The 19,821-nt window shown below is 37.8% G+C and overlaps 1 protein-coding gene across 1 annotated transcript; it reads left to right on the forward strand.

Moving 5' to 3' along the window:
- Window positions 1-7,417: 7,417 nt before the first annotated feature.
- LOC149010654 (putative receptor-like protein kinase At3g47110) lies at window positions 7,418-11,668 on the forward strand. The gene is made up of 2 exons (XM_089162299.1): window positions 7,418-10,349; window positions 10,859-11,668. Exons 1-2 carry the CDS (start codon window positions 7,628-7,630, stop codon window positions 11,233-11,235), a joined length of 3,099 nt encoding a protein of 1,032 aa, XP_089018425.1. The 5' UTR covers window positions 7,418-7,627; the 3' UTR covers window positions 11,236-11,668.
- The last annotated feature ends 8,153 nt before the right edge of the window (window positions 11,669-19,821 follow it).

Consider the following 19,821-nt stretch of genomic DNA (forward strand, 5'->3'; position numbering starts at 1 on the left):
CAAGTATGATGTCAAATGTACCGGCCAGGCCTGTTGACATGGTTTAGGCAGCAAGTCAAACACCATTTCCAAATTGCACAAAATTTCGTATGGTCTCATACTCATAGCTGATGTTATAGATAGGCCCTCTTGAATTGCTCCTAACAATTCCTTCATGTTGTCCTTGCCTTCGATTTTTCTTGTTGTCAGATGATAAAGGTTTCCACTTTCTACAATCCCCAAGCACCATCCTACTTTGTTTAGAAGTTTGTTAGATACCCCTGCACAAAACAAAGTGGGTAAGTGGATAGTTTTGATATAAGCCTTAGAATGATATTCAAGCAATGTGCATGACATAAAAGAGTTCTCAGGCTCCAAATCCAGTCCTACATCAAAAGGATTAGAATGCCACATAATATTTTCATTTATCAATCTATTAACACTGGTTAGAATGTTGTAGGGGTTAGGTTTTTGTTTTTTGAAGATAAACTTATTTCTCTCTTTCCAAATAAAATAACATTGTATTATAAAATTCAGAAAGAACCATTGTTTCATTCTTTTGCATGTCTAGCTTTGTGCTAGCCAGTATACTCCTGCGTGTAGGATTGAACATTGGGTTAGGTGTTCAGTTCTTAATCCAATCACTCCTGCAACCCAAACCCTTTTGGTCCATTCACATGAGAGGAAGACATGCCAATCTGTCTCTACCTTGTTGCCGCAAAATTCACAGAAAGGATTCATGTATGACCATTTGGATAAAACACTCTTAACCGATAGCCCTACATTCACAAGACGCCAAAAAAAAGCTTTTAAATTTAAGGTGTAAAGGTAATTTCCAAAAAAATTCCACCACGGGGTAAACTCATTGTGACCAGTTGGGTATTTTTGTTTCAACAATGCTTGCCTCCCGACTTTGCCAGAGAACTCGCCATTGGATCCAATTAACGATACCCATCTGTCAGGAACACAAGAAAGAGATAATTCAGATAACTCGGATGAAATGTGTTCAAAGTTTGTTAGATGTGAGAGATACTCCCTGTTCATCTGAATATTCTTGACCATTTCGGCCATAGTGAGATCATGGAACCAAATGTTTTCTTTAAGGTGTGTTGTGGATATGAGGCGGGAATTGTGCCTCCATGGGTCAAACCAGAAAAGTGTTTCATTTCCATTCCCACCTTTCTCATAACCATTTGTTCTAATTGTGGTATGATACTGCAAATAGTTTTCTAGGTCCAGGGTCCAACCTTCTTTCTTACTCTTGGATAAAAAAACACTAGTCTTGGGAAAATAATTTGCCTTCAAAGTTGCTGCCCAAAGTGTTGATGGTTCGTTGATTAATCGCCATCCCTGCTTAAGAAGGAGAGAAGAATTGATGTCCTCAAGTTTCCGCAATCCCAGTCCCCCAAACTCTTGGGTTGGCAGCACTTGTCCCAAGATATAAGAGTTAGCTGTCTACTCTTATTGGGTTGAGAGAGAGAGAGAGAGAGAGAGAGAGAGAGAGAGAGAGAGAGAGAGAGAGAGAGAGAGAGAGAGAGAGAGAGAGAGAGAGAGAGAGAGAGAGGACTTCTCTCCCTGCAAAAGAAAGAGTGTTTGCCTTCCATGACGCAAATCTTGCCTTGAATTTCCTAATTAAGAAGGCTAGATTCTTAGCCTTCCCTCTCCCCTGCAAAAGGTTGGTTCCCAGATATACAACATCCTTTTTCAGTTTAGAAATTCTCAACATGGTCAGAATTTGGTTCCGAACTTGTGGCCCCACATTTCTGCTAAAGAAAGCCCCACTTTTTTCGAAATTAATTTCTTGTCTTGTGATATCAGAGAAATGGTCCAGAACACATTTAATAGCAAGAATGTCCTCCTTCTCCGCTCTACAGAAAAGGAACATATCATCTGTGAAAAATAAGTGAGAGATTTCCGGTGCTTTTCTCACAATTTTGATTCCCTTGAAGAGGTTCAGAGTTCTATACTCATTAAGAAGTCTGGAAATGATTCCCATAATGAGGAGAAAGAGATAAGGGCTAAGGGGGCATCCTTGTCATAGCCCTCTTTTCCCAGAAAAATTAAGGTAAGGGCTACCATTGACTTTAATTGAGAATGAGGAGGAAGAAACTAACCTGTCCAAAAGATTGCACCAGTGCTGGTCAAACCCCAATAAGGAGAAGAGGTGGCGAATGACCGACCACTCAACCCTATCATAGGCTTTAGACATATCAAGTTTCAAAGCAACAAAACCACTATTGCCCTTGGTTCTATTCATGTAATGGAAAATTTCATGGGCTAAGAAAATATTATTAGTGATTTGTCTATTGGGGACAAAGGCTCTCTGGAGTGGGGAGATTATTTTTGGTAGGAGAGGTTTCAATCTTCTGGCAAGCACCTTAGCCAAAATTTTGTAGCAACATTGCAGAGACTGATGGGTCTGAAGTTAGAAACCCGCCTAGGATTCTCCTTTTTTGGAATGAAACACAATAAAGTATGATTGGTTCCCCCGGGCATGAATAAATGAGAAAAGAAAAGATTAACAAAAATCATCAGATCTTGACTCACAAGATCCCAATGTTTTTGATAAAAACAAGCACTAAACCCATCAACACCCGGGGCTTTGTAGGGTCCTAAGGAGAACACCACATCCTTAATTTCTTCAATGGAAGGCAGTCCTGAGATCCCTAATAGGTCCTCAGAATTTACCAGTGGTGGGAAAAGGGCTTCCACGAAGGTAGGTCAAGTGGTCAAGATGAGGAATATAAATTCTGCATAAAATTAGCGAACACCGCAGCAATTTTACTAGAGCCATGGACCAGTCCAGTAGCAGTTTCAAGAAAATTAATATTCCTCCTATAGATATGAACTTTTGAGGCTAGATGATAGAACCGGGTATTTCTATCCCCATCAAAGATGTACAAATTTCTCGATTTCTGAAACCAGAACATCTCCTCAAATTTTAGAGCCCAGGATAGATGAGATTTCTTATCCTTGATTAGCTCCCAATTAGGGTTTGGATCAGACTCAAGCAGGTCAATTTCAAAGGAGAGATTAGCAAAAATTTGCTTAACATTCCCAAACTCCTCCCTATTCAATTTCTGCAAGAGTCGAGACAAATTAGCAAGCTTACCTTCAAAGGGCTGAGATCTATTTGCTTCCCAGGCAGAGCCAACTACATCCATGAAATTCGGGTGATGATGCCAGGCCACCATATAGTGAAAAAGTTTTCTCCCCCCAGTCACTGGTCGATGGGTTGAAATGAGAAGTGGGTTATGATCGAACAGGTAACCGGGCAGCTTTTTTATATGGATATCTAGGAATAGAGCCAAACAGAAAGGGTTAGCAAAAACAAGATTGATTTTTTCCTATTTGTCCAGGTGAAATAGGTTCCAGGGGCCGACACTTCAAGAAGGCCAGCATCATTAATGAGTGAAGAGAGAATCTGTAATGATGGTGATGCCCTAAAACTGCTCCCACACTTTCCATTGCTATCAAGAACCTCATTAAAATCACTCAGCAATAATGAAAAGTTCATCCAAATGATCTATGAATAGTTTCAACATGATCCGAAAAAATTTTCTTTCAGAATAAGATGGAGGGGCATAGATAAAAATAAGGACCCAGGGTGTCGACACTTCACAACGGATGGCAATAACAGCTTGATCAGATTTTAGAACAGAGAAACACGAGGGTCTTGGCCTAATACCAATAGGCCATCCTTAAGGCCCTTCTTACTCGAGCTGCTGGAGTGTGCAATCAAATCATAATCCTTAAAACGTTTCTTTCTTCCTTCCATTAGGCCAACGTGATTCGAACATTTGGTTTCGCAAACGAACAACAAGTTTGGTCTATGAGTCCAAGAGCTTGTTTAAACATTGTTGGGCAAAATTTCCATTTATACCCCTAATATTCCATCAAATTATTTTGAATTTGTCCATATTTAAATTTTAGAATTGGCTTTCAACCCTCTACCACCCTCCGACGGAGGAGTGATAAGTCGAGAAGAAAAAGCAAAGAATAATAGGGAACCAAAACTAACAGACAAAAAATAGCAAGGGCACCAAATATCAGCTCCCAGCTTTCTAGGGAATAACTCAATGATCAAAACAGAGAAGAATCAATCTGCCAGAGACCAAGAACAAAAACTACATAAATAAACCAGCTCAACTATAAAGACACTAGGCAATTGAGAATTACAACTTATTTAGTTGCATATGATCAACAACAACAATCAACGACCCACAAACGCAAGTTAAAACTTAAAAAACAGTAGAGAAAGGGAAAAACAGCAATACAAAGCTAGACTCAATAAACAACGAAAGAAGCTAAGCACTAAATCTATTACGAGAAGGTCCTACTTTTTTGCCGCAACAATATATGATGGCCAAGAGTGAAACAAAGTAAATAATGCAAAGATCAAAGAAGTCACTATAAAGGTGATAAGGGAAGACCTGAGGGGCATTGGGCACTGGCGGCATAGAGTCGTGCTAATATAGTGGAGTTAAGGTTGGGTCCATTGTTGTAGTACCAAAGAAACTACGATAATCGCTTCCCAGAAGATAAGAAATTGGCCAGCCGATTGAGGTGAAGCAGCCAGAAGGGAGTTAAGGGCAAACTGAAAGGAATCGAGTGGTGTTGGGAGGTCAGTAGGTGGATCCACCCTGTGGCGCTTGCAGCATATGTAGGCTCCATCCTCCGTATCCCCAGCCGGCTCGATCTCGCTAGTAGGTGTCCCATGCATCTTTGTAGTTGTATCAGCAGCACTCTGCCCTTCAGTAGCCTCGGATACCTTCACAACACCGCTGCCAGAATTGTTGGTAACATTGATAGCTTGAATATGAAAAACTTGTGAGACTGGGTACCAGACTTAGATCCGTCACCTCCATAAGAGGGAACATTGATAACGGATGGGGTCTACTTGTTGGACTTGATGTCGAGAGAGGTCATGTCTGTGACTACTTTCAACACTAATGCTATTCTATTTCTGCACACCAAATCTAAGTAAAAAACAATTGAACATCCAATACTCTAAGAGAGATAGAGAGAGAGAGAGAGAGTTGCAAACCACTGAACAACCCACAACCAATTAACTTCATACTAGTTTTTTGCATGCATGTATGTAAACTTGTTTTTGTGTGTGACTTAGTGGATCCAAGGGGGTGGGGACGTGCAGTTTCGCCTTTTGAGGGTCTGTCTTGGGAAGGTAACTGTTTGACTTGGTACGTTAGTTGATGGGCCTAGGATTAAAAAGCGAACTGGCGAAATATCGCCGATATCTCGGCGATATTTCGCCCCCATATAGAAATTTCCGCCTCCTATTTTTTTTGAGTATTTTCACTCAATAATTTTAGTAAATTTGATACCTATCCTAATCTGATGCAACTATGTAGTAAAGTTGAATTATTTCCTAAAAATTATTCCATTTAAATTCTCTTACCTAGTCACATTTAATATGTTACCTTATGAAGCCCACATCATTAGGACATAATTGGAACGATTATCAAATCACTCGAAGATTCTTTTATAAGATCCATTAATAATTTAAATTGTTTCCATAAATTATTTCATGTATACACTCTTCCCTAATCACATTTGGCATGTTGACTTTGATAATTTAAATTATTTCTTAATAAATAATTCCATTTAAATCTCCTGCCTAGCCACATTTAACGTGTTACCTTCTAAGGCCTAAATCATTCGGACATAGTTGGAATGATTAACCGACGATTCTATTACAAAATCTCTTCATAATTTAAATTGTTTCCATAAATTATTTCATGTATATACTCTTCCTTAACCACATTTGGCATGTTGACTTTTGAGGACTAGATCACTAGAATATAGTTGGTAAGATTGCTCATTAATCTTGAATATTTTGCTATAAAAAATTTTCCTATTTATAAGTTATTCTATGTAGATTCTCCTCCCAATTACATTTAGCACATTAACTTTTGAGTCTTGAATCATTGTGATAAAATTGGTAAGATTGTGATAGAATCGCGAGAGAAATCGCCTAAAAAGTGCAAGAAATAGTATAAAAAGCACACACAAAAAAAAAAAAAAAAAAAAAGATTTTCCGAAATATCGCCAAATATCGCGATATCTCGCGATATTTAGTGATATATCGCCGATTTCTCGGCGATATCTGGTAAATATCGTTTCGCCCCCTGGTTTCGTTTCGCCAGGGGGCGAAACTGGCGAATTTCGCCAATATTTCGGCGAAATTCGCCAAAATTTCTTTCCATGGTTATATGTCACTACGTCAGTTTGTCTTTGGTCCATTAGGAATAGAAATCTTTGCCTCACAGGTAAATGGTATTTTGATCCAATAGTTGAGTTTGTACTTTATATATATTAGTGTAGAATGAAGTATGAAGCATGAAGTATGATAAATGATATTATAAGTTTATAACAAGGTTGGGTTGATGTTTTGAGGTTGGTTGGTTGTGGGTCAGTATAAGATTTGCCATAAGTGAATTGGGATTTACTTTTATATACTAATACGATATATGGGCAAGCCTGTCAGTGGGTTTCTACCCAAAAAAGTAAAATAAAAAAATAGTAATAATAAGTTTATGGTGGGTGAGAATTTCAAAGCCCAAGACTTGACTTATGAAACAAAGAAATAGCTACCGTTATAACATAGTCACATTTACTTTAAACTGAAAACTTCATAATATGAGATCAAGAATTCAAATATCATTAAAATAGGAACTAAGACCCATATATATCTAATAATAATTCTTTTCCTTTATATAAACCTATCACTTCAAGGAAAAAGAATACTTAGTTCTATTAACTGGGCATTCAGTATTTATTTCCATGACGTGAGGTTGTTATATTTTATTTTTTCTTTGTCCAAAAACTACTCACATTAAACGCTCTATACTAATATATCTGGAGATACTAGTTTTCCAGACATAGTACTTAGTACCCCAAATAACATCTACGAGATCCATGTCATGAAATGAACCTAATTTGGAATATACAAAGTGGATCCAATCAAATGAGGAAGAACCATGAAATTCAGATACATCAATCATAAGTGGAGACAATCTCCAACACTCCCAAGCATAGAAATTGTATTCTGTTAATATACAAATAGAAGATGGTTCTCATCAATGCTTATATTGGAATCACTGCAAGTGCAGCCATTACTGACTAAGCGAGATCAAGCAAGGATTGGAAGAAACACTGGCAAAAGATATACTCAGCTACTATATATATATATATCTGGACTGACTCCCTTCAGGCCATCCAGTGGGTGCTCCTAGCACTTACCCTTGGGAACATCGATGATTAATTTATTAATCCACCAGTTAATGACTCTATTTATGCTTGTCATGCATCAAAATCAAACTAATGGATATAGAGAATCAAACAAAGAGTTCTTTTGAATCTTAAATCAAAACTTGTCATTATTTCCACATTCTCACCAGTCACCAGTCCACAATTTCATAATGGAAGCGTAAAGACCGGAGATGATGAACAGGTAAGATAGACAAAAGATCGGAGATGACTTATAACAGTAGTTTCTTGGCTATATATTATACTCTTCAGTTCATATTCCAGTGTCCACTTCCAGCCTTCTGCCCCTCCCATACTTCTACTTCTTGGTCCTAACCTTCCAATCTTCAGTGCTTCTCGCTCTCTAGACATTTGATTGATGGATAACAGCTTCGTGCTTCTGTCTATTTTCACTATTAACATCAATACCTTTCTGCTTCTTCTTCTTCTTCTTCTTCTTCTTCTGTGGGGCAATAGCTGCATGATGAGCTTGCAAGATTCACAATCAAGAGGATCAAATGAGACAGATCAGCTAGCATTGTTGGCCTTCAAGTCTCAAATAACCCATGATCCGTTACATATTATGAGCTCCTGGAATGATTCCATCTCTTATTGTGAGTGGCCGGGTGTCGTATGTGGTGGTGGTCGTCATCCAAATCGGGTTAAAGCCTTGCGGTTAACATCCACAGGATTGAGAGGTTCCTTAGCTCCACAAATAGGAAACCTTAGTTTCCTTCAAGAGATTTCGCTCCAAAACAACAGCTTGCATGGTGAAATTCCTCGTGAAGTAAGCTTTCTATTTAGGCTTCGGTTTCTTTGGTTATTTGACAATTTATTTGAAGGTGAAATTCCACCCAACATATCAAGTTGCTCCAACCTTATGGAACTCCGTTTAAGTCACAACAATCTTTCGGGGGAAGTTCCTGGAGATCTTGACACCTTGTTGAAGCTTCAATTCCTTTCACTGAATTACAATGGATTGACAGGACAGATCCCACCTTCCATTGGGAATCTCTCTATACTTGACACTATTTCCATTGTATCCACTGGTTTAAGTGGGAGTATTCCAGATACCCTTGGCCAACTTAGAAGACTAAATTTTCTTTCACTTTCTGAAAATAAGTTGTCTGGTGTTGTCCCTCCCACAGTATATAATCTTTCCTCACTCACTATACTTAGTCTTGGGGATAATCAACTCCAAGGGAGTCTTCCATCAAATTTAGGCTTTAGACTTCCTAATCTACAAAGACTTTCCTTATACGGCAACCATTTTCATGGATCTATTCCAATCTCTATATCCAATTTGTCAAAAATCGAGATTTTTCAGATTGGTCAGAATAGTTTCTCTGGGAAAGTGTCTACTAGCTTTGGAGGGTTACCAAAACTCACTCGGCTTGGAATGCCCTCAAATCGTTTGGGTAGTGGAAGGGCTGATGACCTGAATTTTATCAACACATTGAGCAACTGCAGCAGATTGACATTTTTGGATATTGGTGATAATGGATTTCATGGCATTCTCCCCAATTCCATTGCAAACCTGTCTAGCCAACTATGGAAGCTCTCTCTGGGAATAAACAATATATCAGGAAAGATCCCTTGGGGAATTGGGAACCTTGTAAGCCTACAATTGTTGAGCCTGTTTGATAATTTACTAGAAGGAAGTATTCCAACTTCAATAGGGAGACTTCAAATGCTCAACGGGCTCTATTTAGAAGCAAACAGGTTTACGGGGTCAATCCCTTCTTCTCTTGGAAACTTGACAACATTGATTCAGCTTGATTTAGGAAGCAACCACTTCCAAGGAAATATTCCTTCAAGTCTTGGTAAATGCAAAAATTTGTTACGCTTGGAACTTTCCGGTGTAGCTAGTCTCAATGGTAACATACCAAGAGAGATTTTTGATTTATCAACGTTAATTGAGTTACATTTGAGTAGGAACTCTCTCAATGGTTCTCTACCTTTGGAAGTGGGTCAACTAGCCAATCTTGAATTCTTAGATGTTTCTGAGAACATGTTATCTGCAGAAATCCCTAGAACACTTGGTGCATGCACAAGCCTAGAGCAACTTTTTATGAAGGGTAACTTATTTCAAGGACCTATACCATCATCTCTAAGTTCTCTAAGAGGCCTTCAAGATTTAGATCTTTCATTTAACAAATTATCTGGTTTTATCCCAAAATATTTGGCCACATTTAAGTTTTTAGAAAACTTAAATTTATCATTTAATAATCTAGAGGGCGAAGTATCATTAGAGGGAGTTTTTCGAAATTTAAGTGCAGTTTCAGTTGTTGGAAACAACAAGCTTTGTGGAGGCATACCGGAACTTCATTTACCAACATGCCAAGATGAGAAAAGCTCCCATGTTTTCAAGTTGATGGCCACAATATGTGGTGTTGGGGGCTCTTTGGTTTTTGTTTTTGTGGTAGTTTTTCTCATTGTGTGTTGCAAAAGAAAACAAAAGAAAGAATCCCTTTCATGTTTGACGATGGGTCATCACTACAAGATCTCTTATGGGCAACTTCTTAAAGCTACTGATGGATTTTCTTCTGCAAATTTGATTGGAATGGGAAGTTTTGGTTCTGTGTACAAAGGAGTTCTCAATCATGGGGAAACTGTTGTCGCAGTGAAGGTCCTCAAAATTAGACAAAGAGGTGCTTCCAAGAGTTTCATGGTTGAATGCAAAACCCTTAGAAACATAAGGCATCGTAATCTTGTTAAAATCATAACATCTTGCTCAAGTATAGATTTTGAAGGAAATGATTTTAAAGCTTTAGTATATGAGTTTATGCCAGGTGGGAATTTGGAGAGTTGGTTACATCCACATACAAATGTCATACAAGAAGAACGGAGGCATTTAAACCTTTTTCAAAGATTGAATATTGCCATTGATGTGGCAACGGTGTTGGATTATCTTCACCACCATTGTCATGTGCAAATTATTCATTGTGATCTAAAGCCAAGTAATATTCTTCTTGATGATGATCTAGTTGCACATTTGGGTGATTTTGGAATATCAAGAATTCTGTCAAAAACAATGAGTGGATCATGGGATGATACAAGTTCAATCATAATAAAAGGATCTATTGGATACATTGCACCAGGTATTGTCCTTTATTTATTGATATTGTGTATATACATATCCTTTCTCTTCTTTAAAACTTGTTAGTTGGTTTAAGTTACTACTGTAAATCTAACATTTGTCTAAACTATTCCATAGCAAAACCTCAAGGTAAAGTAAGTTTGATCTTGAAAAAGAGTGACAAGTATAATGTTATAGAAAATGTTTGTAAATGTCGATGATATTTTAAGTATTCTTACTAAAATTCAGGTTTTCTAGATAATTTTTTTTTGGGTAAGTTTTTCTAGATAATTTTGAATTCCTTTTGTGTAGGATGTTGCAACATATAATGTAAAGCAATATGCCGCGCACATATTACTTAGATATCATGCAATTATATGATGTATTGAACTTGTATGATAAAATTGATGTCAGAGGAATTTATATTCCTACCAATGTCTTCTGTTATGTTATTCTTCTAGTTGAGTTCAACAGACTATTCTTCCGTTCTTAGTAGTTATGAAAGTATTAATCAAATATGCAAATCTACAGAGTATGGTGCTGGTGTTGATGTTTCACCACATGGTGATATCTACAGTTATGGGATTATCTTGCTAGAGATCTTTACAGGAAAGCAGCCTACTGATCAAATGTTCCAAGATAACTTTAATCTTCACTGTTGGGCAGAGAAGGCATTGGGTGATGAAGTGATAAATATCATTGAACCTTCAATTCTCACCATGGAAGGAGATGCAACAACAGACCAAAGATGCATGAAAGATAGGGTGCAAGAATGCCTTACTTCAATTATTAGAATTGGAGTTAAATGCTCAAATGAATCATTGGGGGATCGAATGGACATATCTGATGTGCTTAGAGAGCTAAATCTGATCAGGAAAATTTTATTTGGTGTTGATACTCACCCGTAATATGCATTTATTAAGGGTGGTGAATTGTGGCAGGTCTTCGTTTCCTTTAAAAGTTCAATTTGATGTGTGGTGAAGAAAAAACATTATTTTTTTAAAAAATTATGCTTTCAATCTTGGATGTTTGGGAAACAAATGTGGTTGCTAACCAGTTGGCCAGATTATCAGCAAGGCTAGATTCCTCAAAGTCGATACTTAATGGTCAACTTCGATGTTAGGAGAATTAGATTGGGATGCTTCTGGTCGGCCTAGATTTCGATTCTAAGGCTCCTAAAATTATTGTAGTAGGTTTAGCTGGCGGAGATTGTCTTCCTCCTTAGCCTTCTTAAAATATTATTGAGAGAGGAACCAGTGAGGATGGGTGTATTGGGTGCAACTAGTGTTGCGGGTTTGAGTGTTTTGGTTCCTTGTATAGAATGGATTTATGATGATTTTGTATCTCTTTTTTGTTTTTAATTGAAATAAATGAAATTTTAAAAAATCTTAGATATCCGAATAACAAGAGCATGGCACGTGTTAAACATGAACCTAAGAAATGTAGTGGAAATATCACACACAAAACACACACATACATAGGAGATTTACTTGGTTAGGTTAGAGACTTACATCTAAGGATGAGTCCAATGGACCCACAGCACTACACACAAGCCAAATCAGTATCAAGAAGAGTCACTGGTCACCAACATTCTCAAGAATACAAACACAGTGACCTAATAACAACATAGCTTTACAACACCAAACAAATCTATGAAGGAAAGATTTCACCAAGACAAGACAAATCTGCAGATCTATGCATCATTCTCACCAATCTTGAAGGCAAAACCACCATCAACTGAGACCTCCAAGGGTTGGAAAAACCCTAAAAACCAAAGTAGCCACTGTAGCCCAAGAACAAGATAGAAGAGAAAATGGCATAACCGTATCCCTAATGGCAAACCTAAAACTATTTATACAACCCTCTATAAAGACAGTTGTACCCTCACTTAAGATTACATATGACATTTAAGTACAACAAAGTGAGCAACAACCAAAATACCCCTGATTTAAGTACCTAAATCCTACATTTCTCCATCTTGACACTAATTTTAGTTGTGCAGAGTAACACAAAGAACTCGTCAAATAAAGATAAACTAAGGAACATAAACAACAAGCACCTTTAATAGGTTCAGCATAGTCTTGAACTTATTAACTTGTACAACTTTAGTCATAATATTGGCAAGATTGATAGAACTATCAATATTTTGAATCTTGACCAAGCCTTTGGAGTTAACATCTCTAATAAAGTGCAGTCTAACATCAATATGCATAGTACGTTCATGAAACATGCTATTCTTTGAGAGGCAAGTGTCACTTTGAGAATCACAAAACATAGCGAAATGTTTATCACAAATCCAAGTTCCCCATGCAAGGATACCCTTAAGCCATAGGGTTTCCTTAACATCCTCACACAAGGCTATATATTCTGAGTCAGTAGTAGAAAGAGCTACTATATGCTGAAGGGTAGACTTCCAACTCACCAAATTACCACCAATAGTGAATAAATAACCAGTCAAGGACCTCATTTTGTCCAACTCAGCAGCACAATTAGAGTCATGGTAGCCCACAATGCTCAAAGTATTAGTACAAGAGTCATCATATAACAGTTGGCAGCCAACTAAATTTCTCAAGTATCTCAAGATCCATAAAACTACATTTTTTCTACCAAAAATAAAAAATAAAACTACATTTCAATGATCACCATATGGTCTACTCACAAATCTACACACAAAACCAAAAACTTATGCCAAATTTGTCTGGTACAAACCTCATAGTATATAAGAGATCCAGCACAAGTATGATAAGACATACTTGCAATAGTAATACCAGTTAGTGTTTTCAACTTAAAATGAACACCCAATGGAGTATCAATAACTTTAGGAATTCATACTTCCAAAGTTATCAATTAACTTATGCAAATAACCAATTTGTGATAAAGTGAGAACACCTTTAGATCTATCCCTATAAATATCAAGACCCAAAATCTTTCTAACACCCCCTAAGTCTTTTATTTTAAATTCAGATTTAAGCATGCTCTTCAATTTGTAAATCTAGAATTTATCATTACAAGCTATGAATATGTCATCAACATATAACAAAAGACATATAAAACACTTGGGTCTAAACCCACAATAGTACATACATTATCATAATAGTTTATCTTAAACTTATTTCTAACCATAAACTCATCAAATTTCTTGTACCATTGTCTAGGGGACTATGTCAAATCACTTAGAGATCTCAACAAAAAACATACCTTGTTCTCGTCACCCTTTATCACAAATCCCCTTAGGCTGAAATATATATTTTTGCTTCTCAAGTCTGCCATACAAGAAGATAGTCTTGACATCTAGTTGTTTCAGTTCTAAGTCATAGATGGTGGCAAGTGCAAGAATAACCCGAATAGAGGTATGCTTGACCAAAGGTGAAAACACCTCATTGTAGTCAATTCCCTCAGTTTGGGAGTAGCCCTTAAACCTAGGCTTTCCTATATCATTTATCCTAGACTGAACCTTATAAACCCACTTACATCCTAAGACTTTTTTGCCTTTGGGTCTATCTACAAGCCTCCAAGTCTCATTTTCAATCAAGGACTCCATCTCCTCTCATGATAGCCATCCAATTCTTACTTTCCAAGCTATCTAAGGCATCTTTGAAGGTCCTAGCCTCACTTCCTTCAATCTGGCCAGTAACATTAAAAACATAGGAAATCAAATCTGAACATGAACCAACATTTTCACTCACATTTGCAAACTTGGAAGGCTATTTAATCTCTCTCCTAGCCATATCTCTAGCCAACACATATTCGTCTAAGGGTCCCTCTTCAACAGCTTTTTGTCACTTTTAATGGAACACTAATAACCTCTAAATCAGCCTCTAACTCTATAGGATCAGGGGTATCTAACTCAACACATGTTGGCCTATCCTCAAACTCCACCTCAATAAAGCTACCATCAAGGTCTTGTATAATGGGTTCGCTACTAGAAGATCTAGGCTAATTAACAAACTCCACCTCATTAAACCTAACATCTCTATTAATTATCTTCTTGACCTCAAGACTCCACAACCTATACCCTTCAACACCAAGGGAATAATCTAAGAAAAGACACTTCTTACCGCTTGGCTGTAGCTTACCCTTACTTTGATGAACATAAGCAACACACCCAATGGGTCTAAGAGTACCATAGCCACACTCCCTCTAGGCCACATACTCTTGGGTTTTTCAAAGCCTATAACTGAACTACAAGATCACAGAACAAGCTATACTAGCAGCTTTAGCCCAAAACTCCTTCCCTAGGCTAGACTCAATTGACATGCATCCAACTCTATCAGTGATAGTCCTATTCATCCTTTTAGCCACCCCATTTTGTTGGGGTTGTGTAAGTGCCTAGTAATCCCATAATCATTGTAAAGTTTTAGAAACTTACCATTACAAAATTCAAGTCCATTATCAGTTATGAGTTTCTTAATCTTTTTCTCAGTTTGGTTTTCAACCATCATTTTCCACCCTAGAAACCTATAAAAAATAATAGATTTATCTCTAAGAAAATACAGCCATTCCTAGAATAATCATTAATAACTGACAAGAAATACTAGGCACTTGAGAGGGATGGGGGGACAATGGGTGAGCCCTACAAATCTGAATTTACGTATTCAAGTGTTTGAGATGTCTTATATGTTGAATGTGGAAATTCAGTTTTATAGAGTGTACCTATGGCACATATATCAGAGAATTTTAAGAGTTCAAACCTCTTGATGTCTAACGGTCCATTTTTACACAAATGCCCTAGGCCCTTACTACTTATATAACCTAGTCTCCTATGCTACAACTCCACCTTACTTTCATCTTCATTAACAACAAAAACACCTAAAACCACACTCCCATTGAGAAAATAAAGCTCATTTTTCAATTTAGCAATCAAGATGACATTGTTTCCCTTGACTCTTAGACATCTCTCTTTAGAGTGATAATGACACCCTCGGGAGTCCAGTTGACTCAAGGACAATAAGTTTGTCTCTAACCTAGGCACATGCCTAACTTGCTCCAAGTCCCTTACATTCCCATCATCCGACCTAAGCCTAATGGACCCTATACCCTCCACATAACATGCATGATCATTCCTCATAAGCACCTTATCACACTTATTAAGGTTAAAAATCACAAGCCACTCTCTCCTAGGGGTCATGTGGAAGGTACAACCTGAATCTAGGATCCAATTATCTAGGTCACCTATAGGGAAAACCACTAGTGCATCACTAGTGACATCAGCCACATTAGTGGCATCATCTCTCTCACTACCATTCTCCTTTTGTTTCTTTTGTCTCTCAACAGTTCTTCCTAATATGCCCTTCCTTCTTACAATAATAACAAACTCTAGGCACGGTAAAATATTTCGGCAAATTTTGCCCGAAATTTGGTGATTTTGTCGAGTTCAATAGAGGGCAATATAAAACTGAGGTGAAAACGATATTGCAAAAAGTTGCCTGGAATTTTTTGAAATAATTGAACTTCCAGTCACAGTCTCACAAGTTCGACACTGGCAGAGAATGAGAGAAGAACCTCTAGTTAAGAAAGAGTTACAGAGAATAGGAGAGACCGTTCGAATCCACAGTGCACTTGATGGTGGCACAATTGAACAAATATTGAAGACTTGATGATTGGCCTAAACGCCGGAAAATTGATTACTTGTTCATGCCCTCCCTTTCAAATTTGAAGATTTTCATTTCACGTAGTGACACCGTTTGTTCAAAGTGTTACAGAGAAGGTGTTTATCAAGGAAAGCTGAGGCGGCAATGCTCTCCACCAAATGAAAGCTTCTGATCAAGAACCACCGTTGCTTGCAGTCTCGGAGAGGAAAAGGATTTTGGATTTTTCCATCCATGGCAGCGAATCAAGATCCCAATTTAGTGTGCCATGTTCGCCATTGAGAAATCCTTGGCCTCTGTTGCCTCGTCCTCTTCTTCTCCTTCTTTTCTTCATCTTCTATCTCTATGGCTCTACCTCTCCAGCTATAATCGATGGGCTCCTCTGGCCATCTTAGGTTCCTCCTCTATTGCCGCACTAGTGGGTTTGCCAGCGATCTGCTCAAGTTCTGTTGTCGAGGCCTGCTCAAAACTCCACCTGAAATGTTGGACAAAAATTGGGCGAAATTCACTGGTTCACAAGGGGCGAACAGTCGAATTTTTCCGAAATGGTGCACCCTGACTCTAGGCTTATTTTGATTGTTATTATTATTTTGATTGTTATAATTATTTTGGTAATTCCCACAAACTTCTTCTTTCTCTTAATATTGAATTTCCTTTTATTATCGAAGTTATTCTTGTTTTTAGAATTCCCATAAAGTCCTTCTACCACAGTCTTATTCTTCTTTTAGATTTCATTTCTATATGCCTAACCCTTAAGAGCTTTCATTGCCTCATCAGGAGCCACTATTCCCTACCATATTTAATAATATTCTTTACACTAGCATGCATTTTAGGCAATGAATTTAACAACATAATAGCAAGAGTATTATCAGAGAGTTCTTCATCTAAGTCAATCAAGTCACAAGTCAATTTATAAAAATCCTCTACATTATTTGATAGAGATTTAGAAGGATTCATCTTAAAAATAAAAAAATTTTCTTTTAACAAAGTCACACTGGGAAGGGATGGGGTCATGTATAGTTGTTCATCTTCAAGTCAAACCTTTGCAGCTGTATCACAATCCCTCACTCTTCTCATCACACTATAAACCTAAGTGCAAGATGAGTGTATTGTAGTAGAGATCTATCGCATCTTCCTTCTTTTCATCAGTCATGGTAGAGGGCAATTCCTTTGTACCATAGGCCTTGTGACAATGATTCTGGACAAGATGGCATGCATCCTATTCTTCCAAACCATAAAATCACTTTTGCCATCAAACTTTTCAAGCTCATATCGAGTTGGGGCCATGACAAAGAAAGAAAGAGAAATTAAAGTGTACCCAATTACAAGTGGCATGATCATCTTCGGTCATGGAGAATCCAATTCTTGTCGTCAGTCCAAGCCATTGAGTATAAATCTTCTCCTGATAACATTGATAAATTCTTCAAAGATACCATTAATCTTCTGCGGATGATTAGTGATGGATGTAAATTTCACCTCCAAACTCAAACCATCACAAGAATATCCAATAAATGGATCTATATTCGTGTGATTTACACTTAAAATGAACCTTCAGACCATTCAACTAAAACTTCAGCACTATTGTGAGAATGGTCATCAGTTGCATTTTCTCACATCCTTTTTTTACCTATTTTTCAACATGATAGTGATTTTCGACTTTGTTTTTAGGTACAAAAACCTTGATATATGTGGTTGGGGCGCTAGCGATGATCTCTTCTTATTGCTAGAGAATGATGGTTAGAGAGAGAGAGAGAGAGAGAGAGAGAGAGAGAGAGAGAGAGAGAGAGAGAACTTGAATACACAACTTTATATAGCAATAGAGTCCTTGTTCATCAGTGTTCTAGGACTCTTGTAGTTGTGGTTCTAGGACTCTGAGTTACAGTGTTTGAATTTACATGAAGATAGGTGTTTTCGATTACATAAGATATTGACCAGGGTTTTGTACCAATCTGTATCAAACTCTTCCTTGGGTTGACTAGAGTCTTTGTGATTACTAATTGTAGAATTCTTCTTGGATGTAGTAGCTGGTGTTTGATCAGCTGTGGGACTCCTAACAGCTATGCAACTCTTGGAAGCAACCCTAGCCGTATAAGCTTGAGATGGAGTGGCAGCTAGGGTTTTGTTTGATTTTCCAGAAATATCCCTAATACGCCCCCACAAACTCAAGGGAAGTGAAGTGACCTTGAGGTTGTCCAGCAAGGTGCTAAAACGTGGAGTAGATAGCGGCTTGGTGAAGATGGCAGCCAATTGATCCTTAGTATATAAGAAACGAGCGTGAAAATCTCATTTCGCAACTTTATCACGAACAATGTGGAAGACAATCTCCACATGTTTGGTCCGAGCATGAAAGACAGGATTTGAAGTGAGATAGGATGCAACAATATTATCGCACCGAGTATAGGAGCCAGTACCTAGGAATATATGAAGCTCATGAAGGAGAGATTGTAGTCAAGTGAGCTCAGCAGCAACATTAGCAAGAGCTCGATATTCAGACTCTGTACTGGAGCGAATAATAATGGATTGTTTTCGAGAACTCCAAGATACAATATTGGGCCCCAGGAAGACAACATAACCACTGGTAGACTTACGATCATCACGGCATCCAGCCCAATCAGCATTGAAAAAGCCTATTAATGTCATATCAAAGGATTTGTTGATGACTATTCCATGAGATAGTGTACCCTTTAAGTACCGCAGAATCCTTTTGACAGTAGACTAATGATCAAGAGTTGGACTTTGCATAAACAAACAGACTTTGTTGATTGTAAACTGTATGTCAAGATGAGTTATAGTAGCATACTGTAGAGCCCCCACAATACTTCTGTACAATGTAGGATCAGCCATTAGCTCCCCCAAAAATTTGCTCAACTGGGTAGAAGGAGAAAGAGGATTGGTAACAGGCTTGCAATTACTCATGTTGACCCTATGAAGAAGGTCAATAATATATTGTTGTTGACAAAGGTGAAGACCATTAGAGAATAGAGATATTGACATTCCAAGAAAATAGTGTAAGGGATCAAGATCTTTGACCGCAAAGACAGAGGCAATAACAATCATGAATTTTGAAAATAACACTTCAGAATTGCCAGTAACAATGATGTCATCCACATAAATTAAGATAAAAAGTGTATCAGAAATACCATGATAAATGAAAAGAGAAGGTTCAGTTAAGATCCAACAAAACCAAAATCCAATAAGAAGGAACTAAGACAATCAAACCAAGCACGAGGGGCATGTTTGAGACCATAAAGAGATCTATGAAGGTGACAAACATAATTAGGATGAAGAGAATCAACAAACCCTAGTGGTCATTTCATGTAGACTATTTCATTCAGAAATCCATGGAAAAGACATTTTGGATGTCTAGTTGGCGAATAGGCCAAAAGTAGGAGATAGCAAGAGATAGAACCAAGCGGATAGTATTGGGTTTGACAACAGGGCTTTAGCCACCAAGCGGGCTTTGTATCTTTCAATAGAACCACCAGCCTTCCCTTTAATTCGAAACACCCACTTGCAACCAATAACATTTGTTTAAGGAGGAGGGACAAGAGACCAAGTGCCATTCTTTAGTACATCATTAAATTCATCATCCATAGCCGTTTGCCAGTGAGGGATGTAAGTAGGGCTCTAGGTGGATGGTGGGCTTTGGAGCGAGTTACCATGGGATGAGGGTTGAGAAAAGAGTTTGGATGAGGTGGGGAAGGAGAAGGAGGTTGAGAGTCATAAGGAAGTTCAATGAAGATATTCAAAGAGGGAGAAGGGGATAAGGAAGAGGTGGAGGGGAGTCGTGGTCCTCAAGGGGGGACATAATACGATCATGATATAATTGTTTGAATGTATGCTCTCACTTATGTTGCTCTTTTGAACTTTTATTCTCCTCTTAAGATGTCTGCTTAAGCTAATGCT

The sequence above is a fragment of the Hakea prostrata genome, chromosome 7, assembly GCF_041222555.1.
Source record: "Hakea prostrata isolate BN-2017 chromosome 7, UWA_Hpros_2, whole genome shotgun sequence".
NCBI classification, from domain to species: Eukaryota; Viridiplantae; Streptophyta; class Magnoliopsida; order Proteales; family Proteaceae; genus Hakea; species Hakea prostrata.